At 37.1% G+C, this 16,525-nt stretch overlaps 1 protein-coding gene across 1 annotated transcript in view; it reads left to right on the top strand.

The window, feature by feature from the left end:
• Positions 1 to 16,525, top strand: part of LOC126260415 (fatty-acid amide hydrolase 2-like) — a 405,764-nt gene that overhangs the window by 360,914 nt on the left and 28,325 nt on the right. The window contains exons 9-10 of the mRNA XM_049957744.1: positions 3,689 to 3,790; positions 9,656 to 9,823. Of these exons, the coding sequence (XP_049813701.1) occupies positions 3,689 to 3,790; positions 9,656 to 9,823 (270 nt within the window). The remainder of the gene's footprint in view (positions 1 to 3,688; positions 3,791 to 9,655; positions 9,824 to 16,525) is intronic.

Below are 16,525 nucleotides of genomic sequence, written 5' to 3'. Positions count from 1 at the left end.
TTCAAAAATCACATTTGAATGTCAGTTGTTTGTGAAAATATGTTTCAGAATCCGACAATGTTAGGATCGTCACCTAATGAGACATTGTTTTACCATTCTGTGATACTACTGCTCATGTTGCTCACAACCCCACAGCTATAATGTGAATATGGAATCAATGGACATAGGGGGCTTACGCTCACTGCCATGCAGTGCCTCAGTGACCCCACACAAATAGCACTCAAGAGGATAGATTTATAGGATTTACAATCATTGGCACCCACACCTTGAGTCAGAAAATGGGCTTGTTTGCAGTAAGACACATATCTACATCGACAATATGATGAAGTATGGAGACCATGGACTGTCAGCACAGTAACCACTGTTTGGCTTCCCTGTACATGGCAGCAGAGCTTGGCATGCCAACAGCGGTGTCCTCAATGACAATGCAGGGCACAGGAGTTGCACTACATCTTTTCTTCAGCTGGGTCCCATTACAAATATATGGTGCCATGCCATTATTATTGATGAACTCTTCCATAGACTTTAATCAGCAAGATCTGACATATTTATATCTTTCACCCAAGTTCAGTTCAACTCATTGCTGAATTGTTGTTTCTGCCAGATGTGGCAGCTCTGTGAACTAAATATCCCTCTCTCTATATCCCAGATCACCTACAAATTTAAACAGGTTTTCTCTCCATTCAACTAAATATACAAGTAAATTTTTGTTATTTGCTATCCTTGTTAGTGCTGCAGTTTTAATGGTCACCATGTAGTAGTCATGCTTTTAAACATCACAAAGTGCATGATGTCCTATTTCACTGTGTGTTCATAAAGCAGCTGCCTAGTACCTGACTCCTCAACAGCAACAGGTTGGTGCAGGCGATCAGCTCTTATAGGTAATCCCTTCCTTGAAAGTATAACATACTGGTCCTCTACTACCAACCAGAAAATTTAGGTGTTGAAGTTCTAAGACCAATCATTAACAAGGAAGGTTAAGATGACTCGTGTTAGAGATAAAAAGACATTACATGTTGCAATGAATTGCTATCACAGAGGCATCATACTCAGATTTAAAAATTTATCTTTTATCAAGAATAAAATCAAACAGACATGGACTGATGTGTGCAAAGTTTCTGTTGCAACATGACACTACATGGCTCATGCAACAGTTGTGACAATCCCAGACCTGAAGTTACTATATTCCATCACATTTAACAGACATTTTCTCAAGTGATATCCATATATCTAGATCACTCAAAAGAAACACTGGGTGACAGTTCATTCTGATGAACAGGTATACTATGCAGCATACAAACAGTTATGTGGATTTCCTAGCAAATTCCTTACTGTGGTAATCCAGGCATTTTTTAAGCGTTAGTAAACATGCTTCAGTTGTGAGGGGTATTATGTAGAACAATTAAACAACTTTAATAATCAATTTTTGACAAATATATCAGGGGCACAGCCATGGGAACCAGGAGGCTTTTTCCTGTGTCAACCTTTTCAAGGGTCACTTGGAGGGGGTTTCCTGTGATCCATCAGCCTTCAGCCCCTGGTTTGGTTGTCATCTTTGTCATATGGACACACAGTGAGGCTGACCTGTTAAAATTTCTGGAACCTCTAAATAACTTCTCTCAATGATATTTGATGTGGTCCTATTCTCAACCCCATGCCACTTTCCTTGACGTTGATCTCATCCTTACCAAAGGCCAGTTACACACTTGTGTCCACATTACACCTACTAACATACAACAGTACTTACATTTTGACAGTTGCCATCTTTTCCATGTCAAATGTTCCCTCCCATACAGTCTTGGCATTCAGGGCAAATATATTTGTTCAGATGCAGACTCTTTACACCAGTACACCATCATTCTCACCTCAGCCTTCACTAGATGTAATTATCCCACCAGCCTAGTTCAAAAGCAGATTTCCGAGGCCATCACATCCAATTCAAGTACTGCTGATCCCTCCAAAAACCAGCTTCAGGGCACATTACTTGTCACACAGTATTATCATAGTCTTGAATGTATTAATCAGCTACTTTGACAAGGCCATCACTTTCGAAAATCATACCCTAAAAAGAGATCCGTTCTATCTGAGGTTTTGCCCACCACACCTAGAGTAGCTTTTCGTTGCCCTCCCAATCTCCACAGTATCCTTGTCAAACCCTATGCTCCTTCTGCATCCATCTCCCTACCCTACAGCACCTACCTCTGTGACCATCCCTGCAGCAAAACTTAACCTACACACCCACCTTCCCCACCTATACCAGCCATGTAACTGGCAAAACATATACTATCTCCTGTGAAATGACATGTCATATACCAACTGTTATGTAAACACTGGCCCTTTGCATCAGCATGACTACCACCAAGTTATCATTTAGGATGAATGGGTTAGGCAGGGGGGGTGTATCCCAATAACACACAGTTTCATGTTACAGAGCATGCATTAGTCTTGCAGAGCATGCTCTACAACATGACAGTCATGACCTCGGTGCCTGTTTCACCACAAGCACCCTCTGGGATTCTTCCCCCAGACAACAGTTTCTCAGATCTCCGCAGGTGGGAACTAGTGCTACAGCATGTCCTTGGTTCTTTCCACACACCTGGCCTTAATTTATGTTAATTTCTTTTGTCTCAGCATTTCTTCACAGTAACTTCTTCTTTCTTCATTCTGTTTTAATTCTCTATATCTTTCATTTTCTGCTCCATCTATTTTTCGCCATCCCCCTTCTACATCTATTATATACAATGCACTTAGCTTTTCACTCTTATTAATCCATGCACAGTATTTTAGCAGTAATTTCTGTCTTAATAGTGCTCTGTCTTCCACCTTTAAGCTCTCACATTTTCTAATCTCAGCTGGTGCAGTCCTGAACAATTAGTCTTTCCTTCTCATCCTGTCCAGTAAGTCTCCCCTGACCTGAGGTTCTGAGTGGCTTTCCTGAACTCCTAAACCTTTTTTACAGCCTCTCTAGTCCTTTTCCTTCACCCCTCTTCCTTCCCCTTCAACCCTTCTGCCAGAAGAAGGAGAGGAGCCACTGGCTCCAAAACCTTGCACTTGTAAAACAGTTTTTATATGTGTGTTCTCCTGCCACTATTTGGTGAGTAGATTTTTTAGCTATCCAATTACATTAAATTGTACAACTTTGTAATGCATTTGAACAATCTGATTCTTCCTCACAGAACAGATTAAATGGTGATTTCTTTTCTAAGTCTTATGTAGGACACTTCCATTTTAAAGGTGCACAGAACCCAAGCAGTTTCATTCTTCATGCTGATTTAGTTTTGGCAACTGACTTATCTGCCATTTCTAAATTTTTAGGTTTTTTAATTTTATCTGTTGAATTTCATTTTTTATTTTCCCCCTCAAATTGTTCAAGTGTGCCTCTTTCAACCCAATGGCCTGAGATGTTTATGCATGTAATCTCTGTACAGTTTTATTTCTTCAAAATTCCCCCTGGTTCTCAAAACTAGCTAATTTGCTATATTTCATTCATGTTTTTGTTTCTATACTTTTTTACTGTAGTTTCATGTTGAGGTACTTTTCTGTACTATTCTAATATTGTATTATGCACATGTGTTTCTTCATGGTTTTATAAATGACATTTTTGTTGTTTATCACCCCATGTATAGTGTGTTATCATATTATCTAATGATTTCATGAAAAAATGTAGCAACATTTTCCTTTATTGTAGGGGAATATTGAAGAAATGTCAGACTCTGTAGAAATGAGTGCAGCTGTTTTCTTTGGAATGCCAGGAATACCAAATTTATTGCAAAATGAAGAAAATCCAAAGGTAAATTATTGGTAAATAAAACAAATGTAACATAAATTTTAAAAGACCACCTCCTCACCTAAAATATCTATTTGTTTTGTTAACTGAGTAATTTAGTCCACCTCTGAAGTAATCATCTATTTCTTCCTTCTCATTTACATTTTTTATTTGAGATGTTACAGTTTCTCTGTAACATCATTACTTTTAATATTAGTGTATTTTTCCTATGTGACCAGTGAAGTCTTAGGTATCAGTTTAAACCTTTATTTAAGATTCCTTGCTAAACTAAGTTGCACTGCATTGTTAACAATATTATGTGACAGTATTCTGTGATATTAACGGAACACCAGTAATGTTCACAAAGTTTAGTACTAAATAAAAATATATAATTTTCAAACTATCATGTTATCCTGCATGGACTGTTAAAGCATGTGGCATCAGTCTCCAGAAGGTCACGCAATTTCGTCATCAGCAAACTTGCCTCCATCTACCTTCTAATTTGAAAGAGGAAAGCTAACTACTCACTGTGTAGCTTGGCACTGAGAAGTTGAAATGCACATAAACAAGAATGAAACTTGTAATGTTGTTGCTTTAATTTGTTCTGCAAGCGGTGAAGCTATTCACGACCATAAAAGTGGGTTAAAACCTGTGAGCTGTCTGGGGAAGTTAACCTTGCATTACTGAGCAACTGTTTCACCAGGTATCCAGTCTAGCTTACCAAATTCCCAACCAGACTAACATTAATTATAATCAGCATATTAAACTTGATTCATACTAAACTGGTGCCTTATTTAGGATTGTGAAAATGTGAGTTTGTAATCTTATAGAACACATCAAATATGGTGCCAAGATTGGGAGACTGCATACAACACTGCATTCATAAAATAACACACAAAGAACTTTGAAACATATGCAAGAGGAAATTAACCACAACCAACCGATTCAATTTTCACCCAAAGAAGTTACGTTCGTAGCGCAATCCTGTCCGTCATGAAATTACCACACACTGGTATACTAAATTCATACTAACTCTCTGTGAAATCTTCCCGAAAAGAATAGCTGAGGGCTACTTTGATGCATACACCACATGCTTCACGTGGTCAACTTGGTTTACACAAAGAGTGTAACTCCACAATAATTTTGCTAATTAAAAATAAATTACATCGAAACGCAATTTACTAAAGAAAAACCTCGAACTGGTTACTATCGTCTTACTATTAACCTGATGGGTCAAACAATTGTATAAGCACGAGGTACTGGTCTCACAAAGTACACCCCATGTGGGTTGAACATAAAGAAAAGTTGCTATATTGAAGAATATTGTCAAGACGAGACGTTATAATCTCACGCACGTTCGCATTTAAGATTGATGATCTTAGAGTTACTGATCAACACATGGTTCCACTTTACTCACAAAGTAGTGACAAAGCAACTACTGGAAGATGTTCTGAACTTCACACTCGAAATACACTGCGTTGCAATTTAAGATAACATTAGATATTTTAGAGCTAAACCTGAAATAAAGGTGATTAAATTTTCAGTTAGGCTGAACTCAAGAAATCCATTGTCCTACAGACTTAGCAGAGACGCGCTTAGCTGGAGATCTTACCACTTCAGACGCTCACCACGGACAGACTGACCTGGTCCCTTCCTGAGGGTGGCTCACAAATACAAACAGAAGTGGCCAGAGGAGCAGCTTCCTATACCAAATGACAAGGGACGGACAGGACCATACTAAGGGTAGAAACCTCTTTGCTTTTAGAAAGCGTAGCTACCTGTTCCGACGTTGGTCCTACTGTTCTCTAGCAGACAGACTTGTCTGCTACCCTCAAGCATGCAACTAGAAATACATTTGCTCATTCATCCTCTCACACAGAAGGGAAGGCAGATGACAGTATCTTATCATATACAGTATATAAAAGAAAGCGGATGTAGGTTCCGTATGAGACTGTGTGACATGAATTACATATAAACTGTGTTTTAAAGTGTAGTAGTGTGACAGATCGTTCTTGTTTATGTGTAAAAGTAACACGTTCCACTACTCAGTCTCCTCCCAGATAGTCAGAAACACCACAGTAAATTTAGAAGAGGAATTTATGCCGTAGATGACAACAGATTTAAGAAATTAATATGAAAGGAATCCAACAGAGACCTTTCAAACTGTTGCTGAGCTTTCAGATAAAACACACTTTACTGTACTTTCCTGGCCAACTACTCAACTCATCAACCAAAACAGATAAGTTTAGCATAGTAACTAATGTCCAGAAATGTGTCACTTCCTCACTACATGCAAAATACTGCAACACACATTCAAATCTCCCACATTTTTGGTGCCACTGACTAAGGTGTTGTATATTATTCACTGATTACTGGGGGTCCCATCCCCACCACTAGTTTGTTTGCATATCATTCAGTTGAGTTTGTGATGTGTGTTCTCATCAGTTGTGTCAGTGAAATATTGTGGGATTTACACAATGCAATCCAGTGGCAAACTCAAAAAGTGTATTTACAGTTTTATTTGTGCTTTAATTCAGTTGTCAGTAGTCAACACAGAAACACCATGTGCCATCCTTATTCTTCATAAGTACCAGAGGAGAGGATGAAAGATGCTCCAAAAAGTTCAATAATATCATCTTGCAGGATCTTCTCTACTTCCTCCTCAATCACCCATTGTTCATCCAGTGACAAATTAAATGAGCACTGACTAATTTGTAGATGATCCCAATGTTGACAGTGTGTTTTATCATGGGACACTCAGTCTGTCTTTCTTCATTCCAGATGTGAAAGCATCCAAAAATTGAAACAGAATGGCCACCACTTGCCAGTGTTGTTCCTCGGTCAGGCCAGATCCTATTGGCAGTTTGATAATAGCTTCCTCACCCACATTTTCTGCAGTGATAGTGAAGCATGATTCTTTGACAATGACACTGAGCTACCCTTCCTGGACTAGTTTGGCTGTCCCTTCGCACATATCTTTAGAGATGAGTTGTGGCTGCTTATGACAATTAGTGATCCAAAATTCTCCTTAAGCATGCATAATGCTTATGATCATCACTGGCATATAGATTTCTTTTGTGAGACTGAGTAACATTCGGTTAAAATGACACATTCAAAGGCCCATTTTCTGTCATTGATATCTACTCATGCAATATGTGTTCCTGTCAGTTGGATGTATTTCCCATTTGTGGCTTTCAGCCAATCAGTTTCATATCATGGAACATAGTCATTTTTCGCTGATGATGATAAGCATCTGACATTACAGAAAAGGAAGCCCCTGAGTTGACTTAACACCCAGAGAGGTTGGCTGTCAATGATGATGTCAATGAGATTTTTTGATATCTTAGTGACTTTCATCCAGGGAGGATAAGCATCTTTTATGGTCTCTCCTCCACAGCTGATCAGCTTTGCTTGGTTTTCATGAAGTTGGCAGCTAGGCAAGTAGCTGGTACCACTGTATGGTGAGGGAGAATGGCAAAGACATGTTGGGGAGTGACCTCGTCCTGGCTACTGCAAGGGGTTTTATCCCACAGGTCTACTACAGTCATCTGCAGCTGACTGATGTGAATAGAACTGATGTGTTGATTGATGTATGGCTGTTGAAAACTAGACTTCTATCTCTGCAGCAGCACACAATTTGTCCCATGTATCAACAGTGGAAACACAGCAGTGTGTTGCCCTCTGTCCTCCAAATGTCTATTCTTCTGTGGGGCATTCTACTTGGTTAGATCTGCATTGATTGGGTGCTGGGTTGTCATTGATGGCTGCAGCATTAGTGTCAGTTGGCTGGTCCATTATTCTCAGTACGTTCAGCTGGTGGCAGAGATTGGTGCTAATGACTGATACACCTCCTCCTCAACATTTTCTATTATCTGCTGACATACCGGCTTGACATTCAAGGCTGCTGTCTCTTGCTTACTTGGTCTGATATTTCTAGATGCCATACACTGTTGTATCTGTTCTCATACTATCTGATGTTGGAGAGAGGTGGATTCGTGGTGGTCATCTCTAACTGCCATAGGGACCACATTTAGAGTCAATCATATTTCCTTTGCCCAAGACTTTTTAATTGCATTTAATTAATTCACTGGTGCTACTTGATAGATTCCTCTGTTGTGGTGAAATCCTGTACCAGAAGAGCTTAGTTATGTCTTCAGTGACTCCATTCATCAAGTGTGAGATTTTGTCGACTTCTGTCATGTTAGGATTCACGATGTTGCTTAGGGCCGAAACGTGTGTATGACTGTGTCATTCCCCAATGACATCAGGCTGTGTCCTTCAAATGTTCTTCTGCTAATCAGACTTGCTGCCAGATCTTGCCAAATGTTTTCTTCAGTTCAGGCTGGAATTTGTCCCAGCTATTAAGCTTCTCTTCATTGTTTCTTGAATCACTGTTGGGCTGCATCAGCCAAGTAAAAGTACACATTTGCCAAACACATGTCATTCCACTTGTGGTATTTGGCACCCCAGTCAAATCCTGTCAGCTATTTCATTGGGTCCTGATCAGTGCCTCTAGAAAATATTGATTGATGCCGGATGTGCAGCTGACTTACTATTATTTTGGAATCTACCTGCCTCCTGAATATACAGAGCTTGGTAATGGTATACTACTTGTATTCTATACATGAAATGTAATTGCAGTTGCAAATGTGGACAACCATCAGCTGTATAATGGAGTGACAACAATGAAAATTTGTGCTGGACTGAGATTTGAACCCATATTTCCCATTTATCATGAGTGGCCACCTTACCATTAGGCTATCTGAGCATGACTTTATGGCCAAACCCAAACTTCCATACATCATCAACCATGTGCATGCATGTCTGAAGGAACATTGTGTCATATTTCTGAGTAACACAGGCACTACAATATCACATTTTTGTATTCTAGTTTCTGTCCATTTAGTTGGCAGTTTTCACATTGCCTAATTGTAGCTTTGATGATGTAGAATTCTGAAGTACTCACTAAATCCACCAAACAATTTCACACCTGAACCACACTCAAGTCCAAAACTGAAAGGAGGGTCTTCAGTGAAATACAATATTTAGCACTCAAAGCAAATTAATTACTGACACCAGTCAACAACCAGAACAAAGCTGACCTCGTGGACAGAGAGTGCAGCTGCTTATACACATAAGATATTCCAGAATGCTGACACTGAATAATCCAGAATATACAAACATTACAAACATAGTAACAAATAATTGCTTGTGATCTGTTTTGAACTGATGGCCCACAGCATGCCAACCAGTGATGCTAAATCCTACACACACTGCATGCACCACACATCATGGCAATATCATTTTCATATAAGAAAGCAAGAAGCACCAGAAGATGTGTTTGCTTAACAAAACAGTTAAACTAACTTTCTGTTTCCCTTCTGATGAAACACAATTTATGTTTCACTGATGACAGTTAATATATCACTTCCACACATAAAATAAATAAGTTGACAGTAAATGTACCACTTGAAAATATCAGCATTATATGTATACTGTTTCATTTGGACCCACAGATCTCTACCTTCAGAGGTATCTGACATTACAAACATTAATACGCAGAACACTTTCAATAAAAGTATAGACCAGTTATTTGAGACTGTTACTTTGCTTTATTTGCTACAACTTGAAAATACATTTGCAGTATTAATTGGTTAAAGCATTAAATTTTTTGGAAGGTACTGAATGAACTCACCACATTCACTGTTGTAATATTTTCATTCACATGACTGGTTTTGAAATTTTGAATCTCATTCTCGTTGCTTCATAGATTATTTAGCCATAATGACAAATATTAAGATATCAAAGTGCTGTGTTTAACAAAGAACTACAATTAAGTTCTAGGTTAACTTCACAGTTTATATTTTATATCTATTCTTTACATTTCAGGAGAGCCATAATCTATTTGTGGAAATACTGAAGTCAATATTTGGTATTTCAAAGTACTCGCCAGCAGCACTGGCCTTCTATTTGTTGAAGGAAATGAATGTGTTAATACCACGTTACAAATACAACGATTACTGTGCTCAGAGAAATGCTTTAAGGAAGAAATTTGTGGTAAGAAAATTGGCTTCTTCATAAGATTTTTCATACAACCAGTTACACATTTGGGAGAGATATTTTTAAAAAAATCTGATCCATTTTTATAACCCTCTTTTTCAATAGCACAGACTTTTTATAGATGTGATAATTTTTTGACCAATATTGTTGTCTTATAACAACATTTCAAGGCAATTTAAACATATTGTGGAAAGAAGTCTCTGACCATAGACTTAAATGTTGCTTTCATCTTGGATATTTTTGTGTTTATTTATACATCAAGACGTTGTGAATTGTATGGATGTTGTCAGCACAATAATGTACATAATACATAAATATAAGTCTGTACAGACATGTACATGGATACATGACATATTATGAAAAGGATAGATTGCTACTTGCCATGTAGAGGATATATTGAGTCGCAGACAGGCACATCGTAACGACTGCTGTACATTTAAGCTTCTTCTGAAATGGAAAACACACACATCCACAGAAGCCCAACTCACAGACACATGACCACTGTCCCTGGCTGGAGGCAGTGGTCTTGAGTGTGTGTGAGTTGTGCTTGTTTGCATGTGTGTGTCTTCTATTTTGGAGGAAGATCTTTTCATTGTGGCTGTCTTGACTCAACATCTCTTCTATACAGTGATTAGCAATCTGTGCTTTTCATAATATTTTTGTTACTCCATCCTGCACTTCCCACTGTTTAAGTAGATTTGCTTTACTATGCTACATGTTTGTACATCGTATTTTACTATTCTATTAAACATGTCACAAAATTCTTCTTAAATATAACAGTTAATTATTAGCATAATTTTCAGCATTATTTACATATCATTTCAGGTGATCTTTGACACTATAAGAATGCTTATCTAACAGATAATTTTTCGGATCATGTTTGTTGACATTGTCAATGTTAGAGATAAAAGATCTACATCTACAGCTACATCTGTATTCTGCAAACCACTGTGAGTGCATGGCAGTTATTAGGATTTCTTCCCATTCCATGCACATATGAAGAACAGGAAAAATGATTGTTTTAATTCCTTTGTGCAAACTGTAATTATTCTAATTTTGTCCTCATGATCCCTCTGTGAGCAAAATGTAGGGGGTTGTAGTATATTCCTAGTATCATCATGTAAAGCTGGTTCTTGAAACTCCGTTAGTAGATTTTCTCGATATAGTTTATGTCTATCTTCAAGAGTCTGCCAGTTCAGTTTCTTCAGCATCTCTGTGACATTCTCCCTTGGGTCAAAGAAACCTGTGACCATTCATGCTGCCCTTCTCTGTTTATGTTCAATATCACCTGTTAGTCGTACTTGGTATGGGTCCCATACACTTGAGTAATATTTTAGAATGGGGTACATGAGTGATTTGTAAGCAATCTTCTTTGTAGAGTGACTGCACTTCCCCAGTATTCGACCTATAAACTGAAGTCCACCACCTGCTTTACCCATGACTGAGCCTATGTGATCATTCCATTTATTCCACTTCATGTCCCTACAATGTGTCATACCCAGGTATTTGTATGAGTTGGTCGATTTCAACTGTAACTCATTGATATTCATAAGGTACTACGGCTTTTTTGTTTTCGTTTTTTTAAGTGCTTACATTTCTGCACATTTAAAGCAAGTTGCCAATCTCTGCACCACTATAAATTTTATCTAGCTCTGACTAAATATTTGTGCAGCTTCTTTCAAACAGCACTTTGTTATAGATAACTGCATCATCTGCAAAAAATCTGAGGTTAGTATTAACATTGCCCACAAGGTCATTAATATATAACATGAACAGCAAGGGTCCCAACACACTTAACTGTGGCACACCCAAAGTTACTTTTACATCTGACAATGACTCTCCATCCACAATAATGTGCTGCGACCTCCATACCAAAAAGTCAGTCCAGTCACAAATTTCATTTTATACCCCATATGCCTGTATTTTTTACTGTAAGTGTATGTGTGGTACTAATTCAAATGCTTGTTGGAAATCAAGAATTAGTTATCTACCTGACTGCCTTGATCCAAATTTTCAGTACATCATGTGAGAAAAGTGTGAGTAGTGTTTCACATGATCAGTGTTTTCAGAATCGATGCTGGTTGGCATGGAGGAGGTCATTCTGTTCAAGATATCTCCTTATCTTTGGGCTCAGAATATTCTCTAAGATCCTACAGCAAATCAATGTCAAGGATGCTGGATGGCAGTTTTCTGGATCATTTCTACTACCCTTCATGTAGATGGGTGTAACCTGTGCTTTCTTCCAACTACTGGGCATGGCTTTTTGTTTGAGGGACCTACAAAAGATTATAGTTAGAAGAGGGTCTAACTCAGCTGCAATTTTGGTATAGAATCTGATGGGGTCCTATCAGGCCCTGCAGCTTTGTTCAGTTTTAACGATTTCGCCTGACACCACTGACACCAATACTTATTTCATTCATTTTTCAGCGGTATGAGGATTAAATTTGGGAAATTCTCTTGGGTTTTCCTTTGTAAAGGAGCAATTGAAAATAGAATTAAGAATTTCAACTTTCGCTTTGCTATCCTCATTTTCAGTTCCTGTCTCATTCACTATGGACTGGACACTAACTTTGGTACCACTAATGCCCTAACATATGACCAAACTGTCTTTGAGTTCTGTGGAAGATCATTTGACAACATTCTCGTATGGTACTCACTGAAGGCTTCACACATTGCTCTGTTGACAGCAAAACTCGTTTTATTCAGCATCTCTTTATCTATAGCCCAGTGCTTTGTTTTACAGTTATTATGCAGTAGTTTCTGTTTCTCTAGTTTCTTTACAGTGACTATATAACATGGAGGTTCCCTCCTACTATGAACTTTTCTACTGAGCATGTTCAACAATCCTTTTAAACTTGGACCATAGTTCCTCTATATGCTTCTGCCCTGTGCTGGAAGTTTGAAGTTCCTCATTGAGTTTTCATCTAGTTTACTGAATATGTATAACTTCCTGCTTGTTTTAGTTACCCTTTATACTTTGGTAATCATTTGCTACAACCACATAATGGCCACTGATACCAGTTTTGATGAGGACATCCTCCAAAAGGTCACATCTCTTTGTTGGTATTACATCCAATATATTTCCATCATGAGTGGGGTTCTGAACTACCAGTTCTAGGTAGTTTTCAGAGAGGGCACTTACTAATGTTACCACACCCACCATTAACAAAACTGTAATTGTCATTTTTTTGTATATTAAGGATTAGAAGTCCTCAAAGTCGAGATTGCAAACAATTTTTATTGTGATTACTAGTTTCAGCTGCATACAAACAATGTTCAGATCTAAAACTTAAAGTTACGTATAAGAATATAGCAAAGTCCAGCAGCATACAGGAACCAAAAGTGCAGAAACTGCATGTAAAATTACAACAGTGTCCAATGAGATGTAAGAAAATTTTTACAGAACACGTACCACAAAAACAGTCTTGATTAGTGTAATTATCATAATAGCTTAACGCATTGTCATAAAAGATTTTTGAATGACAACATTAATACAGAATATACAGTTGGAATAATCTGACATGTCATTTGTTTTCCATCAATTAGAACGAAGGTCATAAAATTGGAAGTTGGAAGTTGGTTAAGGAAGAAGCAGTGAAAATGAAAGACTCATATTTACAGAAGTCAAAATTATCGAATGGAATAAGTTTACATGCAGTGAGGTGTCATTATACCTGAGCCATTACATCATTAAAACTTAATCACTGTCACATTCAGTCTGTATTTGTGTTGTTTCATAGCAGAGATCATTGTGAGTACGTTATTACACCATGATATATGAAGATAGCATTACAGTTGATGACCAGTACAGCAGACAAGTAATACAATATTTGTTATACACATCATGTAAACATGAGTGGCCAGTATCATTGTGAATAGAAAACACAGCCTCTTAAGTTCAATAAGCCACTTGAGATGATGATTGCTAGTTGGCATTAAAATTGAATTTGTAATTTGCATATGATCTTAATATTATTATGAATTTATGATCTTAATATTATTATAAATTTAGCTGAAATACAGGATACCAATGCGCTTATAGCTAAATTATTAACTTAAGTGCAGTTCATATTAGTAACAAACAGGACATCAACTCATAATATTATAATAATTGTAGTAATTTACGAAGGTTTACTGGTCATTGTCACAGTTTTGATTTTTTTAACAAGTGTTCAGTGTAAAATATAACAGCGGATTACATGTCGTCTTAATAAACCAAAGTGTGGGGAACATACAACCTTATGGAACATATCTGGGATCAAAGTAGTGTTAAACTAATTTCATCATATTAAAAGCACTACATAGTTATGGTGTCAGATTACTTAAATATTAAAAAGGAAATAACACAAAAGATGTAAAATAATCCAAATAATATAAAAGAAGTTTATTATTAATGTAATACAAACTGCATGAAGTTCAATAGCTAGATGACTATCATTTGCAGTTTGTTGTATAATTTAATTATATAGCACACTATTTTGCATTTTTGTTTTGTATTTCCTACTGACATGTAAGTGGTGAGTGGATCTGGTTCCATATTCATGTAGAGACCATTCATTGGATACTAGTCGATGTCTTTCTTCATGTGGATCGCATGAAACAGTCAGGATTCTCTTACATCTAAACAACTCAGTGCAGCGAGCTCTCTTGCTACTCTTTATTATAATTCATACAATCCTTTTTTGTAGCCTAAAGATTGTTTGTATATTCCACGTGTTTCTTCACTAGAAGGTTATGCCACAATCAATTATAGAATGAACACATGCAAAAAATATTGTTCTAGTGCTATTATACATTGAATTTATCATTCTAAGTGCACAGCATGCTGAAGCTATTTGCTTCATGAGGGCACTGAGGGCAATTATCACTTTTGGCTTGTTCCCTACAGTAATTTTCCCTACAAGAACAGTAGGACATTTTTATAAAATACAGATGAACTCATAGCAAATGGTTCAGGTGAATATAATGGTCAAATGGGAGTGATAAAGCATCCCTCTCAATTCTGTTCAGCTAACAATGGAAAAGCCTAGTTAAACCGAATTATAAATGCTGGCCCAGTTACAATGTTAAAGAGAATTTACTGGATGAATACTGGGAAGTAGTTTACCAAGGCTGCACAGTAGATGACAAGATTAATTTTTTCCTAAAATATTCTTACAACGCTGTGAATTCAGTTTTCCTGGTTTGGTGGGTAGAGGTAGTAACAGTGGAATCCATGAGAAAGGATGGTTATTATCTATGAACCAAGTATGTTGTGGCAGCAAGAGAGAGTTTTATTTCTTACAGGGAACTATTTCTAATCAATACCAGTAATATTGCAAAATTGTGCTTCATGCCACAAAAATGGCATAAAAAATTAAAAATTTTAAGAACAGAGGAAAAATAATTTGTAGATTACTAAGTACAATTGCAACTGATGACAGTAGTAGAAAGACAGATGAATTAAACTGAAATCATTGTTCACTAAGTTAAATGACTTCTTCGTAACAGTTGCTGAAAAAAAAAAAAAAAACAGATCTAAAAAATTGATCACATAATGCTGGTCCTTTAGATTTATTAAGACAGGCATTGCATACTTCACCACCTGAGATCAGCTTTGCCAAGTCAGTGATACCACAAAAATCATTGGGCTACTGAAAGATTGTAGCACTTCTATTCTTGATTGTATTTCATCCAGACTACAGAAATCTTGTGTTTACTTGATGTTGCCGCCTTTGAGTTAGGTTTGTTTCTAAGCCAATGAGTCAAGGCACATTTCCTGAAACACTGAAATAGGCAATAGCAATATATGTTTAAAGTGGATTTGTGAGTGCTCAGAAGTTACTGAAAAGCTAACTTGCAACAGAATACTGGACCGCATATCTGATACTGACCTTTTAACAGCATCTCAGTTTGGCTTCCATAAAGGCTTCTCTATAGAGAAAGCAATATATGATCTCACAAATTCTGTCTTGGTACAACAAACCAAGAAAAATTATCATATTCACATTTTTTATAATCTTGCTAAGGCCTTTGATTGTATAATGATAAAATTCTACAAAAAAAATCAAAATATTATTGATTAAAGCAATCCCATTTGCATGAATGGAGTCATATCTGGATGAGAGGAAACAGAGGATTAATATAACAAATAGAGGTTCAGTGCTGGTTTGTACCTGTTCTTCACCTCCGTAAGTGAATTACTATTGGACTTTTGGAGGCCTCCTCAAAATTGTAATGCTGGTAACGCAAGTATGCTGTTAAAGGGCCTAAACACTTCCATACTTGAAACACCAGGAAGAATAATGGAACAAACTTACAGCAACTTCACAGCTAACTGCTCAATTCTGTTCCCACAAAGACTTGAATTACGTAATTCCAAGCAAATATATTATTTAAAGTACGAGAAGAGTGTTTCAGTGGACACATGTTGGGTGAGGCTTCATGTTTGAAGTTATTATGTACCAGTAGAATGCAGAGAGTTAAATGATTCAGGGTAGATAAGTAATCCAGCATATTCAGAGTGAAGAGAAATCATATCACTTTGTTATAGAGATTAGTATTGAGTCTGCTTTCATTTGTGTTGTATAAATGTGATCCTCTCTTTGATGAGAGTACATAGTGTAGAGCCACTTCAACAATAAAAAAAAAAATAAAAATAAAAATTTGTTGACAGTTCTGAATTGATTCTCAGCAATTGATTTGTCACTAAACACTAAA

This window comes from Schistocerca nitens, chromosome 5, assembly GCF_023898315.1.
Source record: "Schistocerca nitens isolate TAMUIC-IGC-003100 chromosome 5, iqSchNite1.1, whole genome shotgun sequence".
NCBI classification, from domain to species: Eukaryota; Metazoa; Arthropoda; class Insecta; order Orthoptera; family Acrididae; genus Schistocerca; species Schistocerca nitens.
The sequence above is the reverse complement of the archived record's forward strand: the minus strand, read 5'-3'. Positions and strand labels throughout refer to the sequence as shown.